The sequence below is a fragment of the Lasioglossum baleicum genome, chromosome 16 (assembly GCF_051020765.1).
Source record: "Lasioglossum baleicum chromosome 16, iyLasBale1, whole genome shotgun sequence".
Classification (NCBI taxonomy): domain Eukaryota; kingdom Metazoa; phylum Arthropoda; class Insecta; order Hymenoptera; family Halictidae; genus Lasioglossum; species Lasioglossum baleicum.
The window spans coordinates 3128293-3149111 of NC_134944.1; the positions used below are offsets into that span (position 1 = coordinate 3128293).

At 37.6% G+C, this 20819-nt stretch overlaps 1 protein-coding gene across 5 annotated transcripts in view; it reads right to left on the reverse strand.

The window, feature by feature from the left end:
• Positions 1-452: 452 nt before the first annotated feature.
• Positions 453-20819, reverse strand: part of Kibra (WW and C2 domain containing protein kibra) — a 52159-nt gene continuing 31792 nt past the window's right edge. For 4 of the 5 annotated variants that reach the window (XM_076440818.1, XM_076440820.1, XM_076440819.1 and 1 more), the window contains 10 exons: positions 11258-11366; positions 9798-9957; positions 7509-9113; positions 7034-7120; positions 6268-6457; positions 5491-5970; positions 5154-5369; positions 4221-4699; positions 3118-3852; positions 453-2880 (listed from right to left, as the gene is read on the reverse strand). In XM_076440818.1, the coding sequence (XP_076296933.1) occupies positions 3390-3852; positions 4221-4699; positions 5154-5369; positions 5491-5970; positions 6268-6457; positions 7034-7120; positions 7509-9113; positions 9798-9957; positions 11258-11366 (3789 nt within the window). In that variant the 3' untranslated portion in view covers positions 453-2880; positions 3118-3389. Of the gene's footprint in view, positions 2881-3117; positions 3853-4220; positions 4700-5153; positions 5370-5490; positions 5971-6267; positions 6458-7033; positions 7121-7508; positions 9114-9797; positions 9958-11257; positions 11367-13729; positions 14346-20819 lie in introns of those variants that run through there. The other variant, XM_076440821.1, reaches the window with a different exon arrangement.

Genomic DNA, 20819 nt, shown 5'->3' on the forward strand with positions numbered 1-20819 from the left:
CTATGTATTATCCCACAATGTTCTTCAGACATCTCTCTTCTCCTCTGATTATTCTGCGAAACACACAAATAATGAATTAGTTTGACATAAATTACGATAAAAATTGTTATAGAAAGATATAAAGAGATTTTCTACAAGATTTCCAGTCTACTCTATAAATACCGCATATTGTACTATATGTATACAACGCGACTTGTTTTATCTCAATTAGGATGGTTCCACTGTTCGAATTCTTTCATACAACTGTGTATTTTTGTATACTGAATTTATTTGATTGTCACCGCCTCTAATAATTTCTATTGAGTTATTTATTACTAGTATAGTTTACATCGTCACTAATGAACAATCGTGTAAAATGGTTGATGGAATTCAAAGGATACATATACATATTTAGTTGTTAGTAACTGGATAGAGACAAACTCATTATACAAAATAATATGGCAAGAATATACTGTATTTTTCTTTTAATCATTATCATATGAATCATTACCGTTTAATCGTTATTATTAGTTGCAGGTCATGCTGCGATTGTTTCTCATTCTCGGAGGATGTATTTATTTACGTGTTCATGTATGCATGTCGTTGCAAACTTACTATTACTGTTAATTATTAATCTTAGTGATATCAGTACCATGGTTTATATTTCATTTTTTATTCTGTTCATTGTCGCCGTTATCGGTGATCGTTGCTGGCGTTATTGTTTTCATTATTATTACCAGCAGCATCATCATTGTTTTATTGTCAATATTATCAACACCGCTGTCAACATTCGCGGCGTTGCATTTGATTTAACACAGTAAGACCAAGCTATACTGGTACATACTAACATAATTCATTATTGTAACATATTCATTAAATAGATTAGTATAATAGGTACTGCATTTGAACAGCGTCATCCTATTATACATATCGATTCGCATCTTTGTTCTATCGGAAGTATAAAAACGTTGCACGAATGTACCCGCTTTTTCTCATAAAAGGCATTATTATTATTATTTTCAGAGACCTTTGTCTACACACCCTTCTATGTGTGTGCACACAAAAACGTACACACACACGCTCACACACACTCACACCTACTTAAACATATATATATATATATACGTATATATATATATAATTATATAGTTCATATCTAAATATAAATGTATAAATATATCCATATATTTATGCACTTACATGTGTATTTAATATTACGTATCAACGCATATATGTACAAGAATATACACTGCTGTGCAAAAGAAAGAAGCACCCAGCCATATTTAATAGAAAAGTGTAAAAAATCAGATAAAAACACAGTAAGTTTTGAAAAAGGATTCTCCACTGTTTAATTGAATAGTTCTGAGAATATATGTGTTATTGCGAATTATCTAATACTTTAAATGCAATAAATCAATCATTGTACAATACAATTTCTACATGATGATATTGTTCGTCGTTATATCTTATAACTATACTGGGTTCTTTTTTCTTTTGCACAGTAGTGCATGTACTATCTGCTGCTAGAAAGAAGTTACATGGATTGGCACATAAATAAGTTGAAATCCTACATGGACATTGTCGCTTCAACAATGTTCGATAACAATATTATGTATGCCTAGAAATCTATCAGGCCCACATTCGTCCCAGATGACTTCTTTCCAGCTGAGAATAGTACATTCTGTCTCGAAGATCTTACTACTCCTCTAATAAAAGAATCTCTATCAGGTTCCTCGATACGCTAACCGAATAAAATTTTACAGATCAAATATAAAAGGTTAAAATCGTTCATCCTATTACATTATCGATACAAGGATTCTTTTTTAACTTCTTTCTTATTTTTGGTCATAAAATTCTACAATTTTCTAATATTCACTAATTCCCAAGTTAGCCTATTGGCAGTAACTGTTGATACACCACAAGTCTCCATATGTACATTAATTATAAATTGTCGTATAAATTTCATTCTAGATTTGTTTTCGTTCAACGGTGTGATTACTGAAACTATTGACAATGTTTCGATCATTCGTATGTTACAAATGTGTTGTAGTTTTAACAAACATGAACGTCCAATCGCAATTTCCAACAAATACACACACGTAATTCTTCGTCCTCTACAATTTACGAAAGTATAATACAATCTGGGACATCTGGTTCGCAAAATAACCAAGAAGATGCAACATTTATATTAAAAATATCGTCTCGAAAATCATGCTACATATAGATTGTGTATATTAGTATAGAGAATCACTTGCTGATTTTTGTAAAAATCGATTTTCATTTTTGGCAACTTCTACAAGAAGCATGGAAAAATATCAAAATAGAAACATTCGAAAAACTAATTGCCAGGATGCCCTGAATATGTCAGGCTGTTATTAAAAATACAGCCGGTTTTTTAATGAAAGAGCAATTTTAAGAAAAATACGCATTCCTTGATAAATAAATAGTACAAAATTTAAAACATACTGCTCATAACTTGGTTATTCTAAAGGCATTCGGTTCTTCTTATAAACGTTCTCTGAATTTACGCCGTGATTCCAAACTTTTGGCCGGTAGTGTATGTAGCAGTGAGTTTCCCTGTTTCTATGACCTTTTCTTCGATTCCGTTATACTTTTATTTAAAAGTCGCAGTCCAGCTGCTCGGTAGAATATGTAGTGTGTTTCGAGACGTAGAAGAAACCGGCGAAACGACACACAATATTATATCTCGGATACGAGAGGAACCCGATGGACTTGGTTAATTGATTAAATCATTTTTACATGAATCCCATTTAAATAATTTACGTTTTCGTATATACAGTGCGCATTTTCACTAGTCTCTCGAATATGCCTAGATTGTCGTTTACGGCATCGTGTTATCGCGTTGATAACCAATAACAATAAAAACGTCGGCATCAGTTTCTATAATATAATATAATATAGTATAATATAATATAACATAATATATAATATAATATAATATGTATAATGTAAAATAATATAATATAGTATATAATATAATATAATTTAATATAATATAATATTTATATAATATAATGTAAAATAATATAATATAGTATAATATATATAATTTAATATAATATAATATTTATATGATATATAATATAATGTAATGTAATATTATAATATAATAATAACCTTCACTGTACTAGTCGCACGGGTGGTTTCCGTCTACTGTATAATATTTCATTTCTTTTTCTCCTTCCATTAACTTCGATCGTTGTGCATGGCAACTAATATTTTGGGAGGAGAAAAACCAGAAAATGGCAGTCCTAGGTACTTCCTTCTAACCGTTTGCTTTTCAATTAAAGCTACGATACTGGTAAGATGTTAGTCGTTGAATAATTTAAAGATATACGGTTCTCTCCATATTCAGAAGAATTTTAAGAAATGGCCTAAATTGTGAACAATTACACTTCCACGCCGAGAACCCTGTCGACGACGTACTCGTACCTTCTTGGTTCTTCACTGTCGTTTTGTTCGGGCGAGTTTGGGCTCTCGCCCTGACCATTTTTCGCAAATTGTAGCTTCCCGGCAACCGGTCGACCCTTCGCATTTATGGTTTTATTTGTACTGTTTGCTGAACTGTCTTCAGCTGAGTTCAACGCGATACTCGCATTATTCGTCGCGGCGTTATCGGCTCTCACGGCAGATACATTCCCGCTAGGAACAGTATATGGCCGTGCAACCAAATTCGAAATACCTTGAGCATCAACTTTAGTAACCATAGTTTCACTGGTAACTGGTTCTGAAGCGTGTCGCTTGTGTTGGCCAATCGACAAAGACGGCGACAACGCGTTTTCGCACGTCGAATCTTCTGGAGGAAGCACGGGAACATTAAGACTAACGCGTGTAAAGAATGCCATTTTCTCCCTGAAACAAGCAAATATATTATAATCACTTTTCTTACTTTATTTTGTTTGTTATTGTTAACCCTTTGAGCTAGTTTAACTCGAAAATTAGACGTTTCTTCCGTGCTAGAACACTTCCATTCTACACTGTTTTTCTTATGAAATTGATATAATACCTCATGCAATACTTAAATGTTTTCTAATTGACTATGTACCAACATATTTAATAATGTAAACAATATTTTGGATAATGGTACTTGACTGTAACTTTACTGTATATACACGTTCATTTCAATGGAATATTTAAGAAATTTTGCTCTGTCAACGACAGTATTATAATAAACTATTTGATTGTAGAATAGAAATATCAATAATATTAATTTAACATACTTGAAAGAAATAATATCCGGTTTTCCTTTGCCAGCCTTTGTTTTCCTTAATTTATAGATCTCTTTTGAGGTTCTTTTTAACATTTTCTCCACCCTTTTATCTTCGGCACTCTTTCCATTTTTCCCGCTTTCCGCCTGCACCATAAGGTTTTGGAACTTATGATCCTCTAACAACCAAGTCGCAAAATCGGTGTCTCCTTTTTCTCGCGCCTGTTCCAACCTCTGCTTTAGTTCTCGTAACCGTGTGATTTCATCTTGAAGGTTGCTTAGTCTAGCGTGCTGTGCTTGGAGATCTAATTCGAGGTCCAACGATGTTCTAGCGGTGGGCGGTAAGTTGGTACACTTTTTCGAGACGGTTTTGCAACTGAGCGCAGAAGAAGGACGTCGCCACCGTAAAGATCTTCTTTCGACGGAATTTCGTTGAAAAGGCCCGCCTCTTCTATAAAGCGGCATACTGCTGTCGCTGTCACTTCGATTTAACTGTGGAAAGAATAATTTCAATGATAAAATACTTGTAGTTAAATACTAGTCCATAGTTTGAAAAAATCTGCTCGAACAGATTATGACCAAATGTCTGCAATCATACTTTGCCAGCAAAATGCGGTCATTTTGGTACCAAACTACGCTTGGAGCAGGATTTGGTCCTTATTTGCTCTGGATATAGTTGCACATTAAATAATTATTTGAGTTGTACAAACTAATTGCTTAAAATAAACTTGCGAAAGTTCGTTCATTCCAGTTTACATTAGACTTTCGCCTTAATCGAATGTATAACGGATTGAACATGTTTGTTCAAATTACATCATTTAATTTTCTGAGGATCAATGATCAAATTACAGTGACGCGATTGTTGATTCTAGTAACTAATGATATAAGCAACAAATATTATAATTATAATACTGTGTTATTTGTATGTATACTGGCTTGTACTTACTCGACAAATGTAGTGACTCTTGCTGACTGCGGCACTCGGGGAGAAAGTTTGACTTCTTTTAATGACGATAGAATTTTTGTCGTCGTACATACTATTAGGAGCAACACCAGCTGCCGAAAGTTTCCTCTGTTTCCCTTGTTCCGGTATAAAAATGCATTCAGTGTTCGTTTCTTTGTCCTCTGTTTGCTTCGTTTCCTCGGTCAATTCCTCATCCTCCTGTTGTTAACATTTATATCAATACATTCCAGCACAATCATATTTATACAAATATAATTATCACTAAGTCAAATTAAAATGCCAACCATAAATGCTACTAGGAATAGCACTAATATCGTACCTCGTGCTCCAATACATCCTCTAAAATATTATCTTCCATCATGAATTCCACGATAATTCCCTCTTCGTCACTATCATCGCTACCGCTGCCGCTTTCGCTATCAACATTTTGATCGTCTTCATCAGGACTTCGCAGGCAGTTAGCCAGTTCTTCCAGTTTCAAAGAAATAGCTGTTTGCAGTTCATCGCATCCTTGATTTCTAGTCAAGGTGGAGGTCTGAGAGCTGATTATTGTACTCTCGTCGCTGCTTTCCTCTTTCGTATTTTGACCACTGCGATAAACTGATATGTCAGATTCTTGTTTGTCATGGTTAGCCTGCTTGGCTATACTCGCACAAATATTATTGCTATTGCTATTGCTATTGCTAGTACTAGTACTAGGACTGTCAGGTGGCTGCATGAAACGGAAAGACAGCAGGTTGTACCATTTTACGCTGGGCGATTCTGGACAAAAGTCTGCAAGGGAAACTTGGGCAGAACCCTGAAACAAAATGGCTAGCATTACAAATATTATAACGAAATAACTCTACGTGTTGACCGAGTACCGAGATAAGTAGAAAACGGGGCAATAGCAAATTGTCGATTAATTAAAAACCATATGCTTAGTATAATATTTGAAATCTGTTTAGTGGGTTGAAGATAATATAACAGTATTCTTCAAAATACTATTTGAAATTACACCTACTCATTTTTGTCATATATGCATCAAATCCGCTGTCTAGTGACAGGAATTATTTTTATGACATAAAGTGTAACGAAGGAGAAATAAAGTACATACCAAGCACTCCTCAGACTCGCTGCCTGTGCACCAAACATTAACTTGAAGCGTTTTCGTGTACAATTTATTAAGTGGTACTGCAATCGGGAACGTTTCACCGAAGGTTGGCTTATGTAAATCCAGTACAGGTTTCGTACAACAGATGTGGTTAACAGGTAGTTGCATCGGAAGCAGGGCAGCTTTTATATACCTAAACACCAATAGACAGAACCTTTAGAATATCAATCGACAAAATATGTTCGCGAAACTGCTGAAGATGCTAAATTTAAGACTAGAACAAAATTACAGCAAATATGTATATACATAATACAGAGCTGGATTGTAAACAATAAATAAGTCGTTACACAATAGATATAATTAATGCTGGGGTTGAATAATTGGATAAGACTGATGAATGAGTCTCTTTAATGAACTTAGACTTCAATGGTGGAAAAACAAGGAAAAGCAGTTGTGCACATACACATAGTATACATACTACATACACTACCAGCCGAAAGTTTCGAATCACGGCGTAAATTCAGAGAAACAGAACTGAATGCCTTTAGAAAAACCAAGGCAGAATAACTTGTCAAGAAGCTTACGAGCAGTATGTTTTACATTTTGTATTATCTTCTTTTTTATCAAGGAATGCGTATTTTTCTTCGAAATGCTCTTTCCTTAAAAATCTATGTTATATATTCGATTTTTACAGAAATCAGTAAGTGATACCAAACTTTTGGCCGGTAGTGTATATTATATTATTTTATAAATCGAATAGAATACTTACACTTGCGCGTTGTTTGGAATAAAAAGCGCAGCTAGGTTTCTCGCACGTTCGATACCAACATGAAGTAGGCCATCGCTTACGGAATACCTACACAACGTAATTACTTTAGTATAAAGTATACATTTGCTGACGAACATGCGCAGATAGAAGTTACATTTTCGAATCTAATGAACGTGTGATTCAATGCGACGTATTTCACATCTTTTTATTGATCCTTTACATTCGGAGCTATTTTAACTTGAAAATTAAACATTTCTTCCGACCTAGAATATTTCCATCCCTATCATTTTTTAAATTTTGTGAATAAGAAAATTAGAAGGATGGAGAATTTAAAATTGTCGTCACAATGAGCTGAGAAAGGACGTTGATTGATTTTGTTTAGACCAAAATCGACGCAGATGGAAGTGATCGATTTGGCATGGAATGGCCCGATAGCAAGAAGATTTTCGAGACTATACGTAATGTAACAACATACCTGAGTTTAATTTGCACCTGCGCCGTCTCCAGACTCATTTCGCCGAGCGCCAAGGAGTCGACATCTCCGATCACCTCGGAGAGCCTCCTTCGATTGGAGGCTTCGAAGACACCCGAGTCGCCGGCGACGCTTTCATCGGAGACAGCGGCGGAAACGGATCTGGTATTGGTACCGGAACTACTAGCTCTCGATCGGATTCCCGTAGGTGGTGGGGTCTCGCTGATCGGTGAAAGAGGCGGTGGTTCTTGCGAGGGCTGTTGTTGTTGGAGTTGGTGTTGGTGTTGATGTTGCTGTTGCGCGACAGCGGCAGCAGCAGCAGCACCAGCAACAGCAGCAGTAGCGGCAACAGGCCTACCGAGACCGCTACCTTGAGACATGTTTCCTGACTGTAGCTCGACAGGTGGATGGGGCCCGCCGACTAACTTCAGACGATCTTGAGAACTGGTGCACAACAATTCTTGCGTTGGCGTTTGATGCTGGCTAAGCCTGAGTTCCGCCAATCGATCCTCCAGTTGAGTCCCATCGAGGTTCACGCTCGAAGAGGTGGGACCGGCTCTTTGATTCTGTCTTTGCTGCCTTTGCATCTCCACGTGCTCATACGCAGGTGGTGGACCGACAGGAGCATTTTCGTAGAGGGGCGAAACCGGCGGGCTGACGCTCGACAGGCTCGATCTAGGGGATAGACTTGGCTGAGATCTGCCAGGCGAAGGGGTGCTAACGAGGTTATTCTGTTCCGAACCCTTGAGCAACCTCTCGACCCGTCGATGTAAATCGACCATGTCGACCGGCCGTTCCTGCTGCAGAGTGACAGGACCCAAACATTGCGGACTACCGTAAATATCGGTGAAGCTCAAACCAGAGCTCAGAGAACCTTTGCTGCTCGTCGTGCTGAGACTTCCGAGACTAGAGCTGCTGCTCACCGAGAGCGTACTCGCGCTCAACGTTTTCAGCTGACCTTCGAGCATCGCCATCGAACGGAGAGCGTCCCTCAGCTGCTGCAACAGCAATTGCTTCTCTTCGTGAAGCCGTACTCGATCGGTGATAGTTTTGTTCGACAGTTCGAGCGCGTTGTTCAAGTCTTGTTCCAAACGTCGAATCTCGCTCTGTATCTTCTTCATGTCCTGCTGCGTTCTAGTACGCGGCGTGATGCTTCTCAACTCCCTGAGCAATTGTTCCTTCTCCTGGAAGAGCAACAATTTGTCTTTGTCGCTCTCGGTTTGGCCAGGCGTTACCTTCTCCTCGAGATCGGCCAGCTGCTGTTGAATATGTTGTATCCTCTTCCTCGCCTCGTCGTACTGAAGCCTCATTCGCGCCATCTCAGCCAAACGAGTGCCGATCGGGACCAACTCGCCCGACAGATCGGTTTGAGATGCTGTGCTGAGTTTCTCTTGGGGCAAACTTAGCGTGCTAGCTTCCGGACTGCCCTCGCAAAGTTGCAATCTTGTCAGTTCGTCTTTGAGTTGCGCCAGCGACTGCATCAATTCAGCTTTTTCTTTTTCACCAGAGCTCAGAGACTTTTGTATGTTACGCAGCTCTGTCATGATCGCCTGCGCCTCCGTAATGTTGTAACAACCGCCATGGTGGCCGCTTAATTTCTGCTCAACGCTGCGCAATAGAAAAAGCCAAGTTTCAGTTTGATTTGAAGGTAATCTATATAGTAAATATCACTGACTACGACTATAACTACAGTCAGACCTCCATAACTCGAGCCTCTTTAAGTCGAAAATGTCTGTAAGACGAAAATTTTGTTCATTCCCTTCCGCTGCACTTTAAAAACCTCTGTGTATAAATCGAAATAAAACTGCCGTCAACTCGAATTATTTTCTACAAGATCAAATGCCTTCTTTTACCTCTGTAACTCGAATTTAGAATAGCCAGACCCTCTATAAGTCAAAGTTTACCACTACAAGTTAAACTTTTATCATCGTTGACCCTATAACTAGAAGTTATAGCTATGAGTCGCGTGTTGAAAACGATTACAATCGGAACGGCTTTTATATCACCACCATATTTGCCCTTTGGCTCCTTTTACGAGGGAAGATTATTGGGTTATTATACATTAATGCATCGCTTGTTATAATAAATGCAAATTCGCTGTTTGAAAAATACTATTCAATAATAATTGTGGCTTTCGTTCAGTATGTAATTTATAGTTTATGTCTATGGTTTATAGTGCATGGTTATATCGTATGGTTATGGCTATAATACTAAACGCCGAGCATGAAAGTGCACTCTCTCATTGATTTTTAAGAATTAGAAGCTACTGTTGGCGACTTCGTAGTATCTTACCTTGCGAGCGTGTCTACTCCTCGCTGCGTACAATTCATTTCTGCTCGTATTTGTTCAAGCTCCCGTTTCAGTCGAGATACTCGACTCCTTGCGAGCGCGACGTCAGACTTCAAAAGATCAGGATCATACTTAGTGCTCAATGAACTTGAACTGGAACACACTGTGAACAAAACAACTTTTTTATTCTCTTCCTCTTTTTTTTCCGTTATTCGCCTACAAAGTGTATATTCAGTAAGAAGCATAACTGATTCCACACACTTTAAATCAGAACAACTTTTTTTATGAATGAACCAAACGACTTCAATTTCTCTGTAAGGCTGGAAGAATTAGTTTAGCAAACGATGTGTAGAAAATATGTTGAAAAAATGGCATTTGGACGGAATTGTGAAAAACAATAGTAAAGATTGATTTTTACAACTTTTTTAGCTGGGCCAATAACGAAAATTCGAAAGATGTGTCTGGTCAACTGGTATAAATTATACACGTTCTGAAAATTTCATTGAAATTGGTTAATTGGTTTGCGAATTATAAACGATCAAAAGTGGTAATTTGTAGTGTACCATAAAGTGGCAAGTTTTACCATTTTTGATCGTTTATAATTCGTAAACCAATGAACCAATTTCAACGAAATTTTCGGAGCGTATATAATTTATACCAGTTGACAGAACACAGTTTTTAAATTTTCGTTATTGGGCCAGCTAAAAAAGTTGTGAAAATCAATTTTTAGTATTGTTTTTCACAATTCCCCCCGACCAAATGCATTTTTTCAACTTATTTATTAGACGTCATTTACTAAACTAATTCTTCTAGCCTTACAGAGAAATTGAAGTCGTTTGGTCAATTCATATAAAAGTTATTCTGATTTAAAGTGTATGGAAACAGTTATGCTCCTTACTGTACATATGTATGTGTATGTAGATGCATATGAGTATATAACGTCGATTTTCTCCCCATCAAAATCAACCGATAATCGTCAAGTCCAGTTGATTGCCATCAAGACCGTCAATACTGTCTTCCATTAAGCGCAAACGACAAGAATCTAACGTAGGCGCGATTATTCATTGTTTTATTTCTTGTAGATTTTAGAGCCTCCATTGGGTAATCAATGAACTGCGGATGTTTATGCAATTTTCAATTTTTGTAGACAAATTCTAAGAAAGTGGGACCGAATCAAATCCTATTTTCATTGACAATGGCATTTGTAGATCCAAAGTAAATAAAGATTATACTAAATCCTGTCCAATTTGAGATTGCAGCATTTTTTGAGAAATTTTATAAACCATAAATGCATAAAGATTCGCAGTCTAGTGATAAGTTTCATAGAAATTAATGTTTGATAGATTAGAAAGTTATTTCTGTAAAAGCCATTACGCGTCCAAATAACTGCAATATAATTACTCAAAAGAAAAGGAAAGAATAGGCACATATACATACATAAATAGAGGTGTACTTGTACTTACAACTTGTACGCGACGCGCCGAGCGTCGTTAGGGCATTGTTCAGGTGATTATACTCATCCTGGGCCAAACATAGCCTCTGTTGCTTCACGTCGTAGATTTCCTTCTTTGCCTGAAACATAAACGACGAATTTATGTAGAGAAGAAATTTAAATGGCACTGGAAATATTTATCAATTCAACAATTTTTAATTTTTCGTAGAAACGTCTGTAAAACCTGGTGTTAGCTAATAATGGGTAAATACAGTTTTTCTGTTTCATCTTTGATTTTAACCATTTCCCTAGTACGCAGAATCTAAAATGAGAATTTACACACATGAACGACCACTGCAACCTATTCGAGATCTAATGTCCTAAGAAACATTTCTCAAAAATTTCTCCCTGAAATTTGTAAATTCTTCTCAAAGTAAAATCCTTTTTCAAAATCCACTAAAATCCTAAAAACTTGAAGCACTTCCAATCGGTTTCACTGTTTGCTGTCGTTTAACCCTTGGACAACGAATGATATTTGTTCACAGCTCTAATTAATAATTTTAAAAGATTTACTTTTCATGATATTTTGTGTAGATGGACACACATTAGTCTTTCCGATATCCTCCATGCAACAATTATTCGTGTAGTTTCATTACCACAAATGACAATTTTGATGTTCCGGGTCAAAGTAGACCCAGACACAGCCGTTGGAGGGTTAACCAAGTCACCGACTTGTTATCACTCGCACATAAAGTGGAATATGTATTTACTTAGAATCACGTAAATATATTCCCAGTATTTAATAAATTTATGAAAAACCTATTTAGCGCATAATAAAAATGGTTAAAATGTATTTTTCAAAGATTTCGAAATCGAGACGTGTAATTTGACAAATATTCATTGCTCTGAAATGATCATTATTCTGTATCTTCCTTATCTTCGTATTTATTTTATGTTATTCCTTATAAAAATATAGTTCCATTAAAAATCTCATTTCCACTGTTCATTTGCTCCTTTCTCCTTTATCCAATATACGTAGTCCATTCTTTCGACAAGACTCTTGGAACAAACAACCGAAATAAACCCCTACGCGTTGTCGTTAACCCCTTGCACTTCTATTTATTTTGTGGTTATAGTGGTCAGAAATTCTTCATCGTTCAGAAGTTCATAGAAAAAAGAAGAAAATTTATATTTATCGTTTGCCTATGTTTTCTCCAAAAGCTATATATTGACTACAACAAAAGAGAATTTCATTTCAGTTTAAAGCAAATCAGTAATGTACATATTTATTAGTCTGTACAGATTTTTCATCACGAGTCTGACTGGACATTGTAGGGCAAGGGGTTAATTGTGCTCAGTAGTGGTTAGGTATTTTCATATCCTGCACACTGTCAATTCGATCTTAGAATTTCGCAGTTCCTCTCAAGCATCAGAATAATCCCAATTCAGAATAATCTCATAATCAGAATAATTGTTCCATTACTACTTACAATTACTGGACTGCGTATCTTAAATTGCTATTGGTTGCAATTGCGAAGAAAACAGTAAAGATCAGAATTTTTAAATATTTTATCTGTGTTTGTAATGAAAATTTAGAAGGTTTTTACATCTTACAATGCCCGTAGCTGTTTTCTGCGTCAACCGATTTCAATGGAACTTTGTACATGTATACAACTTACATAGATTTACAAAATGCATCTTTTAAATTTTCGTCACAGGCACAGATAAAAAAGTTTGAAATCGCGATCTTCGCTTTTCCCTTCGCAATTTCGACCAATAACAATTTTAAAAATAATTATTTACGGATTAGCTGGTAAACCAATTCTTCTTTTGTCTCAAAAAAAATTATCCGTCTTCAAAGGATGTACGAATACTTTTTACACCGACTGCACGTCCCAAAAATATATGAAAATTTGCAAGGACAACCCTAGGGAGTATTTCCTTCTTTAAACAGCAAGCAAATAACAGGCTAAAAGATTTTCACACCTGCCCCAAGATTTTACTTAAATCCACAACGTTAAAAATTGTTCACGACACGCGCGAATTGTGTAGGAATGTACAGAAATGAGTTAGCTTGGTATAAGATATTCGATGCGATCTCTAAAGCGTTGATTTCAACACGATTAAAAACTTCTTCGTTTCCATTGTTTGTGATCTTAATGATAAGCAATTGAAGTGTACAGAAGCAATTTGTAAGGTCATCGTAATCATGATTGCGAGTCTACGGATATACAAAATACACGAATGCGTGTATGAATCCGCATATTTTTCGACAATTTAATCGCGCGAACATTGTAATTCCGCGCGTACGAGAAGTTGGAAGGGCGAAAACCATCCGAGCAGAGCCTTTGGAACTTAGAAACGTAGAGAAACTGGAGAAACATTGGCCCTAAATTGCGAAACACTGAACCTTACACCTCACTACATTTCATGAAACTGCACTTGAACGGATATCCAGACGGAAACAATACTGAGAAATACGTAGAAATCCTCGAACTCTTACATATTCACAATAATAGTATGCCGTGGCGTCGTCGGTGTCATTCCGCCTGTAGCACTGCTCCCAATAAAACCTTTGGATTTGTTCGTCGTTTTCGTAGTCGTTGTGGTAGCACATTCTCATCTGATATTGCGAGACAACGTTCTCGTAAATTTGTTCTTGATAATAGGGATGCTTGGTGAAACGTTGTTGTTGTTGTTGTTGGGTATACTGGCGTTGTTGTTCTAAGCGTTGGTGATGCGCGTGCTGGTGATAATTGTCAACATAAGTGCGGTATTGGTGGGCCGGTACGAGTACGCAGAGTGTATACTGACGGTCCATGCCGGGTACACAGTAAAACTAAACACGGTACACCGATCCCTTCCTCTTCTTCTTCTTCTTCTTACTCGTAGCCGTTGTTTTTGTCCTGGTCTTCGTCCTCGTCTTCGTCTTCGTCTTCGTCCTTGTCCTCGTCTTCGTCGCCGTGATCGTCGTTGTCGTGGTCCTGGTCCTGGTCCTGGTTCCGATCGTCGTCTGCCTCTCCGTAGTCGCCGCCTTCCTCTCCTCCTTTCTGTTCTTTTTCCTCGCCTTCTTCTTCTTCTTCTTCCTCTTCTTCTTCTTCTCCTCCTTCTCCTCCTCCTCCTCCTCCGCCTCCTCCTCCTCCCCCTCCTGCCCTTCTACTCCTTCTCGTTCTGCTTTCCTCCGAGTTTTACTTCTTCGTTCTCTTGTCCCTCTTCTATCCCGTCGGATATGTATGTATCTTTTCCTCTCTTCACCTCATCTTTCCGAAGGTCTTCTCGAGACTGGCTGGTTCGCGGGGCCCGAAATTCCAATCCCCACCTCGGTGGGTCTCAATTTTTAAGGGATCCCACCTTTTTTCCTCTTTTTGCCTTCTCTTCTCTCGTTTCTTGCACCATCCGGTCGATCCTCTCTTTCCACCTTTCTTGCCATCCTTCTCTCTCACTCACTATCCTTACCCCCACTATATCTAACAGCCTTCCCTTTTACTCCTTCGTCACTCCTCTCTCTCTCTCTCTCTCTCCCTCTCCCTCTCTCTTTCTTTCTTCCTCTTCGTCCTTTTGATTCTTCGATCTTTGCCTCCTTCTCGCTTGAACACGTACGAACTGACTCGGTCTTTGTGTATGCGCGTTCCTCCTGTGTCTCCTCTCTTTCTGCCCGTTTCTTCCATAGTCTTTTCACTTGTCTCGCTTTAACTACGGTGGCCCCAAGTGGTTCTTTCTTAGTCGGTGTAAAAAGGCGGTCCTCATCTCGGGACCCCGGCAGTGCCGTCGCAATGGAGCCCTTGTGCTCCCACTCCTTCACTTTTCCTATCTTCTCTCTTTCTCTCTCTCTCTCTCTCTCTCTCTCTCTCTCGTTCTCCCTTGCTTTCTCTCTTTCCATCAGCGACCGCTCTTTCCATGCCAACCACCTTTACCTCCCTTGCCGTCTCTGCCCATTCCTTCTCTTATCCACTCTGATGCGTTTCAAATAATGTTCGTTTCTAATGAATCTCGTTGATATCGGAAAGTGTGCGCGATATTAAATAAACCCATAAACTCGCGAACCAACGGTAACTGCTTCTTATATTACTGCTACTCCGATATTTATCCCCTTCGTCTTAATAATTCTGGCGAACAACGCGTCTGCTACTTTGGGACTCCTATCTGTTTGGATAGAATCCGTTTCTTTTTCTATCAAAAATGTTGTAAGATACGACTATGCCCAGTCGAGCATAACGTAATCGAAACGATACACTACCGTTTAATGCGTTCGTTATGACAAAATACACGGGAAACGTACGAGTTCCTCGATACCTAAAATCAACAGTTTGAGGTGCGGTGCACGGTGGGGTATTTGGCCCGAAAAATCCGAAAAATCTATTTATGGTAGGTCATTGAATTCGTCTTAACCTGAGCTATAACTTTATGAAATGAAATATGCATTTTAACAATTTAAAAAATGAAAACGACTTTTATTTATTATCGAAAAATTTTTTTCGAAATTTTACACACAGAAGTTTAAATACTGTTCAACTTTTGTTCGAAACAATTTTTCTTCAGATTATAGAAAGCCTTTGAAACATGGTGATAACGGAGTGCTTCCACAGACGAGGTGGAAGATATGATGTTTTCACGTAAATGATATGTTCAAATAATGTAATTTATTATTTCAATGCTAAATATGTAGATCACGAAGCTTTTTAATGAGTAAATATACAGATATTTTAAGGAATTTTTAAATTCTTCCTATTAATTTTCGTCAGGAAACACGCTACGACTGTTGATGCTCATTTCTACTTAAATTAGTTATAAATCTTCAATCTGTGCAAATCTGGGACTAATTTCTTTTGCAGTATGTTCACTGGACAGCGGATTTTATGTATTTATGACAAATACTGAAAAGGTGTAATTAGAAACACTGAAAACATTAGAAGAATTTAAAGATACTGTTGTATTATTTTTCAGCTGTAAAACTTATTAACGAAGATAATAAGTTTGTTGCAATTCAGGTATAAAATTTTTATTTTGCATAAAGATCCGCTGTCTAATGATCACAAACCTTTATCGAATGTAATGATACCGGAAAGAGCACAAGGTTTTTAGTAAAACTCTGGTATTTCGTATACATAGATTATAGGAACCTTGAACTGTATTACCTACATAATATAAATATTCTCATATGTAAACGATAATGATCCAAAACACACGTCAAGAATATGTAAAAAAACTGTTTAGATCAACTTCGATGTAATAATTCATTAAAACTTATGAAACGACCACCCCCACTCACCAGATTTGGACTCCATAGAGAAATTATACATATAGAACGAACTGGATAGACAGGTACGAAACTTTTGCCCTACTCCGAAACACACATTTATGGAATATTTTCGGACGAGAATGGAACAACGTAACAACAGAAAGTATGGAAAAATTGATCACGCGGAGGCCAAGAATAGTGGAAACTGTAATAAAGAAACGTGGCGGATTCTTCGATGAAAAGAAAATATAAATATTGTTTTACTTATTGGCAAGATTTTTGACATATGATCCTTTCCTCGACATGTATATATAAATCTTCAAATAAGGAAAAACTTATTCGCATCCTTCAACGATTATTTCACTTTTACAGAGTTCAATACAAATACGATCACTAGTCTGCGAATTACATGCATTTCTAACATGTTGAAAATATTTAAGAACATCAATGTATTAGTTTCAGCTTAACAGGATAATTAAAAGAAGAATACAATCTTTATTCGACTCCTGTCTCCTGCAATCGATACGAACATTTTTGATTTCGCATAAAGATCCGCAGTCTAATGATCACTGTTCTAAGACTTATGAGCGGGAGTGTATGTTCATACGCAATTGTATACACCATACACGATAGATACGATGTGCGTACATACGCAGAGTCGAGTATCGAGACGTTACACCGAAGACGTGCGTGCATTAAAATATGGATAAAACCGCTTCTCGAATTCCACCGGCATATTCGTCATCGAGGCTACCCCCGGGGGCACAGATTCTTTTTTTCAATGTTGCGGAATGCTCGTGGTATGCAGGCATGAAATGCAGGGTGCCGCGGGGCGAGCACACGATCCTGTCGTTGGCGCAGATCAGGCTGTAAGTTGTAAGCTGTAAGCTGTAAGGGACGAAAGGAGACGGCTGGAGAAAGGGAAGGGGTGGCGCCGCGTCGGTGAAGGGCGGAGGGCTGGAGGACGGAGGACCGGAGGACGGAGGGCTGGAGGACGGTGAGCGGAGAAACGGAGAGCGGAGGGATCGGAGGGAGAAGCGGGAGAAACGGGAGAAGAGGGGAATAGAGGGCCTAGCGAGGTCACGATACGACCCTGTTGAACGTGGTCCCATCACGGACTCTTGGTCGGTAGTAGAATCGACCTTGAGTGGCGCATTATGCCTCGTCCTTGTTGGAATTTCTGGGACCACTACTGGCCCATCAGCCGTGTCTCTGATCATCTAAAAGCAGCCACGATGGGTCTTGATATATGTCCCCACCATTTCCGAAGGCCCGCGCCTTGCCAGTCACGGAGGAGCTAATTTTTCATCTAATCCTTCTGCATATTAACGGATCCTTTAGCCAATAATTTACTAATAAAAGATGTTTTAATGCTCTCGGCGCATTGGTTCGATCTGATTCTACATCAAAAGCAATTTTGCAAATAGATTAAATCTTCGACGTTTCGATCTATGTGTAGATCATTTTCAAGAAAACTATCAACTGCGTCTGTGAATTGTTAAACAGAAAAACTAGTGTTGATATCATCACTAAATTAAATATTGAATGTTAAAAATTGTTACTCACTTGCTTAATGAAATTATTTTAACTAAATTGAAATTGAAACAACGAAACACGTAAAATTTTCAACATCAATAATTTACTGTTCGTGCAAACAAAAGTTCGCTAACAATGTCTAACGATTTATCTATCGAACAACTGCTAATTGGGGTTCGCAGAATTCCGACTATCGCTTCGTAAGGAATACCGAGATATCAGCAAATTTATTGTATTAGGTTGTCCCAAAAGTTTCTTTCGGAATGTGTTCCTTTAACGTTGCTAAATGAATACAAACAATGGGATAATCTTTATGTCAATGTTTTAGTACTTCTTAACATGAATTTGCATTATGTGCGTGAATGGAAAACCAACTTTTGGGGCAACCTAATATCGCTGCTCCGGAATTATAATGACACAACTGCAAAAATTGAAATTTTACAGGACAAGCAAAAGAAAAATAATTCCAATTTGTCGTAATAGAATGGCCTATAGATTCGTTTTAATTCTTCTATGAGAGTAGTTTATAGACATTGTGGGTTATTATTGCAACTTTTAAGTTATTTCAATTTATAAAAGAATAAATACCAGCCTCTCAGTAACCAGTACCATGTAAATACGTCATTGTTCTTCTGAAAATGCATCACAAATTTTACACTTCGGTCGTTATAGGAGTAAAGAAAACAAGTAAAAATTTTGTAAGTGCAATTATGTCGATTTACAAACATCTAGTAAATGCATTTTTGAGACCGCCAACACAATTATCATTATACTTTCGGAGCAGCGATATTTATTTAGCAATATTAAAGGAACACTTTCCGAAAGAAACTTTTGGGACAACCTAATACTAGAATTGTACAAGAGGTTCCCGAGTTCCCATAACTATTGGGTTGGCAAATAAGTTCGTTCGGTTTTTTACATTGGAATAAATCACAAAAACCGAACGAAATTAGTTGCCAACCCAATATTGACGGGGACTAGACCGCGGATCTCTATGCAACATAAAAATCGTCTGCATCCATTGCAAAAAATGGAAACTAGATTCAATGTTATTTCTTCCTTGAATGATTTTCATAGAGAAATCAGATATTGACATCTTCAACTTTTAAAACTTTTCAACCATTTGGAATTTCATCTACCCAACTTTGTTATAAATGCATAAAGATCAGTCTAACGGGGACGAATTACGGAAAAATTTCTAACAAAACTAATACAACTCGGAAAAATCATTTTTCCACGAGACGCGAGACCGAGAGAGAAGAAATTCTTCTCGAACGTGGTTAGGCAGTTGTTTGGTTAATCAGATTTACGAACAGGAAGAATAATGCTCACAAACCAGGTACAAGCAGCTACATGCACCTGTTCGCAATGTTACTCAGGGCACAAATCACAATATGATGCATTTATACGTACAGTGACTCAAATTAATATTCGATGAACTTTTTTGGGAAGCTAGAGCAATTAGTTTACTACAGGGTGTGAAAAGAAATTTTTCAAAAATTGCAATTGATCGGAATTGTAAAAAAAATACTATAAGTATGAATTTAGCAACGTTTTTATGTAAGCCTGTATGGAAAAATTTACAAAAATACGTTTTGTAGATCTGCCGATTTGTTTTTTGCCGATAAAGACCAGAAGTTTTATGAGCGCGGAATTATGAAGCTACCAGAAAGACGGCGAAAGATCATCGAACACAATGGAAAATATTTTATCGATTAAAGTTCGTATAATAGCTTGAATAAAAAATTCGGTTTTATTTCACCTTAACACGTACGCTGCCAACAACGAGTTATCTCGTAAGTCGAAGTTTGTGTTTACGCGCCAGCTACGAGTTAATTCGTAGAACGTTTTTGTTTTACCTACGCCACATACGATCAAACTCGAAGTATTTTCACGTTCTTTGAAGGTATCTGGCTTTGGGGATTAAAAACCATTTTGTTGAAACACCGAAATCACTTTCTTGAATACATAGATTGATCCTGATACACGGTTTCGCAGAGGCTGATAATGAGTTCTCCGCGGTCGGTATCAAGCTGACACACTGTCAAACGTCAACCGGTCAACCTCGAAACCTCCGCCGATCGTATTCTGTCAATCGTTCCACATTGAGCCCGCCAACGGATGATTCGCTACCGTTGATCGTACAATTCGCGGGGGGCCAACGGACACTCACGCACACAGTCGCACAGGCATTCTTACTGCAGGCCAACCTCACGACCTCACGCATCATGCACCCTCGCTTCTCTCCTACAGTATTCATTAAGCATTCGATGTAGATCGACGTTACATATTTACAGGTAGCTCTCCTACAACACGGTTTCGCTCTAACATGATAGGATAAATTGCGGGAACCCTTGTATAGCACTGCAATCTACAGTAAGGAGCATAACTGATTCCACACACTTTAAATCACAATAACTTTTATATGAATGTGGACCAAACGACTTCAATTCCTCTGTAAGGCTAGAAGAATTAGTTTAGTTTTAACGTTTTTCGTTTTAAATCTTACAAGTATTTTCATAGCTATTAAAAATTCACAATCACAAATTTTCAGGACTATCTGTACGGGGTTAGGAATCTGTATGGGGCTAGGAAAAATTATTTTATACTTTTTAGTCCGTTTTTTAAACGTGGCGTTTTTTAAAAATTTATTTTATATTGGTTTTGTTAGTGCATAGTTATTGGAGCACATGTAGGCATACAATAGACATTTTTCTCCTTCTTTAGAAAATTACGAACTGCAAAAATAATTCTAATCACTGAAACCGTAAAATAAATCGTAGGGCAAGGGGTTAAAGGAACACATTCCGAAAGAAAC